The sequence below is a fragment of the Python bivittatus genome, unplaced genomic scaffold (genome assembly GCF_059951505.1).
Source record: "Python bivittatus isolate LINGU-HERP-01145 unplaced genomic scaffold, Pbiv_v1 ctg000310_np1212, whole genome shotgun sequence".
Lineage (NCBI taxonomy): Eukaryota > Metazoa > Chordata > Lepidosauria > Squamata > Pythonidae > Python > Python bivittatus.
The window spans coordinates 1,502,595-1,508,892 of record NW_028277054.1 but is presented as its reverse complement, the minus strand read 5'-3'; the positions used below and the strand labels follow the sequence as shown (position 1 = coordinate 1,508,892).

General features: G+C 53.5%; 1 protein-coding gene across 1 annotated transcript in view; it reads left to right on the top strand.

The window, feature by feature from the left end:
- The first annotated feature begins 328 nt into the window (after positions 1-328).
- NPAS1 (neuronal PAS domain protein 1) overlaps positions 329-6,298 on the top strand; it is a 40,733-nt gene continuing 34,763 nt past the window's right edge. Inside the window, exons 1-2 of the mRNA XM_088140163.1 lie at positions 329-496; positions 1,241-1,479. Of these exons, the coding sequence (XP_087996289.1) occupies positions 405-496; positions 1,241-1,479 (331 nt within the window). The 5' untranslated portion in view covers positions 329-404. The remainder of the gene's footprint in view (positions 497-1,240; positions 1,480-6,298) is intronic.

Sequence of the window (6,298 nt, the reverse complement as noted above, 5' to 3'; positions counted from 1 at the left end):
GTTGCTGAGGTGGAGAAACTCTGGGCTAAATAATGACACTTGCTGCTTTGATAGATGTAGTTACTGTACTGTCATTATTTAAACCAATATTTGTCTTAATTGGGGGGGGGAGTAAACTGGATTACACCGAATTCCTCTGCGAGTAAAACTAGTAGAAAACTAACTTCTGTTAAAAAGGGGGCACTAAGTTCATGGAAAGAATAAGAGTTTTTGCAAGTTGGAAGCGAGAATTGGAGGAGGGGGTCAAGGGAGTTGGGCTGGCGGAGAAAAGACGGCCAGGAGAAAGAGTTGTGATGGGGACCCCCCCCGCCCCCGTCTTTCAGAAGGCCGGGTCCTTAAAGGGAATCGGTGACCGGAGGAAGTCCTGAGACCAGCGCCAGTCGGATGGTACCTGCTGGGCCAAGATGGCAGCTCTCTATGGCAGCGAGGTGAAGTGCGTCAGCGTGGAGTGGGACTTCCTGCAGGGCTTGTTGGTGAAGAACCAGCCGGTGCCTTGGTGAGTTGGCGCTCTCGCAGACTCGTGGGCGTTGGGCTGGACGTCGGGCACCGCTCTGATTGCAGAGGCCCAGAATTTTGTCGGTTTCCATTAGCCCCTGGCACGTCCTCCTAGCCTACCTCGAAGGGGTGTTTGGAAGGTCAGATGCTGGGAAGACCCTCCCTGCAGGCCCTGACTGCTTTGGGAATGATGGGGTTGCAGTTTTGGAGGGGCCAAGTTGTGGAGAGGCTGTCTCAAACGGAGGGGGGAAAGGAACCCTGGCCTGGAGCCGGGACCCTCCCCAGGGTTTCCAGCTGGATGCAGGAGGGGGGCACGGCCCCTGGTTTTGTTTCTGGGTGGCGCAAGCGAAGCTGAGGTGCCACAGACATCGGTCGCGAGCTGTGGCTCTCTCGAGCGAAGGGGCCGGTTGGAGGCCAGCTCAGAGCTAGTGTGTGCACCCCAGATGGGCACTTCTGGCAGTTTTAGAGGACTGGTGGCATGGGGCGGGGGAGAAGAGCCCCCGACATTCCTGTCTTTCCATTTGTGGAGGTTGTCCACTGGGAAGAATCCCCGTTTTCTGTCTTTTTCTGTCTGGTGAAAAAGACAACCGATTTATGACGCCTGTATTTAAATTCCCGGGGCTGGTGCCTCCCCAGATGGTCTTGGACTACAGCTCCCTTCATCCTGACTGTGCTGGCTGGGTGCATGGGAGTTGGGGGCATGGCCCTCCTCCCTCGGCTCACCCCTCTTCCTTGCTCCCCCCAGCCTGCAGGCCCTGCGCAAGGAGAAATCCCGCAACGCAGCCCGCTCCCGCCGGGGCAAGGAAAATTTCGAGTTCTACGAGCTGGCCAAGCTGCTGCCACTGCCCGGCGCCATCACCAGCCAGCTGGACAAGGCCTCCATCGTCCGCCTCACCATCACGTACCTGAAGATGCGCAACTTCGCCATCCACGGCGACCCCCCCTGGAGCCTGCGAGCAGAGGCCCCGGCCCCGGCGGGCAACGGTGGGTGCAAGTGCCTCGTGGCGGGGGGAGGCGGCAGCACCCCCGGTGCAAGGGGCAGGGGACAGGATGGGGCAGGGATGCGGGTGGACCGCGCGGGGGCTTCGATGGCGGGCAGCCTGGACTGTCGTGCTGAGCGGGGTGGCCCCTCCGGAGGGGCCGAGTGAAAACCAAAACTGGATGGAACTGCAAGTGAAACGAAACCTCATTAAAGGGTGATGCCCCACTATTAATCATTTTCCCCTTCTGTTAATTAAAAATGACCGTGATGAGCGAGGGTGTATTGGGGGGATCCAAGACCTCAAGAGGCTGGCTTTGGTGGCACAGGCACCACCACCGTCTTGACTCTCCTGGCAGACCCCCCAAGTGAGGAGACAACCTTGGGATGGGATGGGAACGTGCCCGAGACTTGGGGGCCCTGGCATCTCGGCGTGGGGTTCAGAGGTGCCCCTCACTTCTCTTGGGAGCCACGTTGGGCCCTCTTCCCCCCTGGGGCTGCCCAAAGGTGGGGACCCCATTCCCAGCCAGGATTGCCAGCCTTGGGCAGCGAAGGAGGGACACAATGGGGAACTAGTTTCTCTGTGACCTTAAAGCCCTTTAGACCTGATTTGGGGGGAGGCATGAGAGAGCTGCTAAGGTGGGGGGGGATTGTGCAAAAGATTGCCCACTCCTGGCATGCACGGAAGCCTGAGGAAGAAGCTGAAGACGGAGGCCGGCCCTTTGAGGTAGGCCAGGTCAAGAAACGGGCCCGGGAGGGATTCCAAAAATGCTCTTTTACAGAAGGGTAGAAGAGCCGAATCCTGAAACCGATCAGAGCCCTGTTTAATGCAAAACGAATCGAGGCAGGTCTTTTGGAGTTTCACATTGTCCACTTCCTCAGGACAGGGTAGTTTTCTCTAAAAGGCCCCCCACCCACTTAGCTGCTTGCTGCTTTGCCCCCCAAGTTCAGGTCTACCTTCCTTTACAGCAGTGTTGCTCAACCTTGGCGACTTGAAGATGGGTGGACTTCAACTTCCAGAATTCCCCAGAGCTGGCTGGGGAATTCTGGGAGTTGGAGTCCACCCATCTTCAAGTCGCCAAGGTTGAGCAACACTGCTTTACAGAGACAGAGGTACCCATTACCAGGTACTTTCTTTGCAACTTGGAGGTGTGCAGGGAGAGAAGTCACAGGATGGAAGAGTTGTTCGGGGCCTTGGAGATCACCTAGTCCAGCCCCCTGCCCAGGGTAGGACTCCCCCCTCTCATCGCACAGAAGTGAATGCAGGATCTTCCCCAGGCCAGGCGGGGTTTCCCCCCGCAGCCCCCTTCACATAGACCCTGCAATTATTTAGTTAAGGGAAGACATTCCTTTTCTCAAGTCTTCCTCCCCCCCTCAACACCCCCGGCCCCAATTCCTCTCCAAAGGGCTGGCCGGCAGCTCCATTCCAACACACATACACACCCGTGCACAGACACAGACACGCCCGCCCACAAATGCACGCGCAGGCGTTTGCCCGGAGAAAATAGCATTGATTAGCCATGCAATAAATCGCCATTTAAATAATGCAGCTTCAAAGGGTGTAATTAAATAAATTAACTGCCTTGGAAGAAGACCGGCTTGCGGCATTTTCTGATTACTATCATTAGCTGCGGGGTAATTATCAGCCCCATAACGAAGGGGCGAAGAAATAGGGATAACATCTGCCTATTGTTTGGGGAGGGTTGGCTGGGGGACCGTCTGTCCACCCCGCCCCTTTGCTCCAGCAGATTCCAGCACTAAGATGATGGGGCTGGGGGCTGGGCGGGCTGGGGGAGAGCATTTTGTTCCTCCTTTACTCTCGCCCCCCTCCCCACTTCATGGACCACCCCAAATCTGCCCGGGACAGATCTTCCTCCTGACCGGCGTTCCCAAATAGAGGCCACAGAGAACTCTTGGAAACTGAGGCAGCTGTTGCGTCCTGGGCATCGTTTAAAAAGAGTCAGGGTCCAAAATGGCTGAGGACAGGAGGGGAGGCAGAGAGAAGCTCAGGGTTTTGCCCCTCATGCCCCAGCCAGCATGAATTTGTAGAACACACTAAACCAGTGTTGTCCAAACTTGGCCACTTTAAGATGAGTGGACTTCAACTCCCAGAATTCCCCAGCCAGCCATGCTGGCTAGGGAATTCTGGGAGTTGAAGTCCACTCATCTTAGTGGCCAAGTTTGGACAACACTGGCCTATTGGAACTTGGTGCCATCAGCACGTGCGTCTTTGCCTTCTCCCCAGAAGAAGCTGCTCTTCAGATGCCTTGCAACTGCGGTGCCCCGAATGCCCAGCCACTCCCCCTTACCAGTCTTTCTCAAGCTTGGCAGCTTTAAGACATGTGGGTTCAATTCCCAGAATTCCCCACCCTCGCCGAGTTTGAGAAGCATTGCGTTAGGCTCCACACATCTAGAGGGTGCCAGGTGGGGGAAGAACCAGCAAAATTTCTGGCATAGAAGGGAGACGTTGTCAGGCTTTTGACTGTAAGCTCCTTGAGGGCAGAGACTTCCGTACGTTCCCAGTAGCCATGAAGCTGATTGCCCAATTTTCCTTCTTTCCTTCCTTCCTTCCTTCCCTCCCTCCCTTCCAACCAAGCTGGAACCAAGGAATCATATCTTGCATGGCTGCAAACAGTCTTCAACACACACACACACAAACTCATTTGCCCAGAGAGTTATTGGCCAGCAATTTCCCCTGTCCTAATTACCATCTTTGACCGGAGGCCAACTTCCTAATCAATCACGTTAGCACAATTAGCAGCAGGGTTTTGGGGGGGGGGGGGTTTGGTTTTTTAAATGCCAACAGCAAGTCTCTTCCTGGGACTTACATAGGGAGGGGGAAAAAAAAAATTAAGGTCATGCTGATTAATCAGTCACTGGTTTATTAAACATCTGGAGGGAGACCAATTGTTCAAATTGCCCCTAATTTGACAAGTAAAATGGAGCCTGATTTTTTAATTTCGCTTTTCCCGGAGTAAGTTAGTGAACGTGGGGTGACTCGAGAGAGAAAAGCAAACCTTTACAAAAGGGGGGGGGGTGAAGTGGAAGGTGATTTTAGGGATCTGTCAAAGCACCACATGGCAGATCCAGAGGCATTTGCAGGGGGGTCAAAAAAGTCAAGATGGCATCTGCACAATAGAAGCCCCTCCCCTTTGACTTTTTTGAAACCTCCCCCTGGCAGATACCAGCTCCAAAGAGCTCGTGGTCCAAACTTTGACCAAACTGGAAAAGAACAGAAATGCAGTCAGATAGGCATTTTCTTAAATCGGGGACAGCTTCCTTCTGTGTTTTCGGTTCTGTCTTCACGCCGAAGACCAAGATATCGGAAGGTTTTCTTTGGTCACCCTTACCCTGGGGAACTCCCTGCCTCAGGAAACCAGGTTGCCGCCTCTGCGTGTCCTTTGGCCGACCGTTAAGACCTCCCTGCTTAAGAAGCCTTGAATTCCGTGGGAATGTGCATTTTATCTAATGTATCGTGTTATCTTTTCGATCACCTATAACGTTATTTTTTGTTTTTCTGCGACTTTAAGTTTTGTATCGGCTTTGGCGTTTATGAGCACCGTAAAATGTTCAAGCACGCTGGAAGGACAGGATATTCTTTTTATAATGTACACAATTGTGCACAGGCACACACGCGTTGCTTTGTATATTTCCCTGGCGTTAATAGTTTTACGAAGTCCCAACACCAATAATTTAACTACCCACGGCTTTCATTTCTTCCCACCAGAAGAGAAACGTGCCTGTTTTCAAATCTTTCAAACCCTTTGTTCTAATTCTATTTTTCTCTCTATCAGATCTGTCTGAAGGGTATGGTCAAAAAAGTCAAGATGGCAATCGCGGCAGTGGATTAAAGCTCTGCCTGTTTTTTATGGGCTCCCACCATCTTGACTTTTTTGACCATGCCCTACAGATACCTCTGCCCTCTATTTTACTGTTGTTGTTCTTGCTATATTCGTAAACGATTGAGTATCTTGTGAAGCAACGGACGGGAAGGAGCCGTCAAAGTGATTGCATTTATTCTGGGGCGGGGGGTGTCCAAAGCATTTTGAGTCTGGTACGTTTCAAGCCATCCATCCTGATCTTGAAGCAGGGGCTTGAGGGTCCTCCTTACCTTCTTCCAGCCTTTCTAGAAGTATTTTGAGCTTGGAACGGTCAGAACAGCGTTGCAACGCTCCCGTAAGGTCGAAAGAGATCCAGATGGAACGTTTTGAGATCCAGATGTTTAGGAAGATGCTGGATGTGGTTGTTCCAGTTGAGTCCTTAACGTTGCCCCCTTCTCCTTCCGATTCTTTACCTCTGTTGCATTTGGACAGCAGATGGGAAGAGCGGATTCATCGCTGTCCTAGGATCCATCCAGCCGTCCTCCTTGCTGATCCTCCACATCGGTCTGCTAGCTGTTCTTGAAGGAGGTGTCCTCACGACGCAGCCTTCATCACAACGCGGGTCCGTGGCTGAGGCCACCTAGCCATATGGACCTCATCCAGATTGGGGTGGTGTTTTCAGTCTCTTCTGATTGGCAGTCAGTGGCAACCCCTCCAGCCCCAGCGGCTGAACCTCTCTGTAGTTCTTCCCCTGTCCCCCCCACTCCTCCCTGCAGATTTGGGCCATCGGAAGGAAGGAGAACGTGGGTCTGCAGAGCCCCTTGAAAAAGTGAATCACCCAACTTGGCTCCCCTCCAGGCGGCCACTTAGCCTGATTGATCCAGGTTGCTTGGTATGGGCAGGACGTAGGAAGCCCCTCGAACCCGGAGCCGGTGGCGGGATGTGTCTGGCCGAGGCGGAACAGGACAGGCAGAGGAGGCTCAAGGACTGGCGGGTGGGCGGG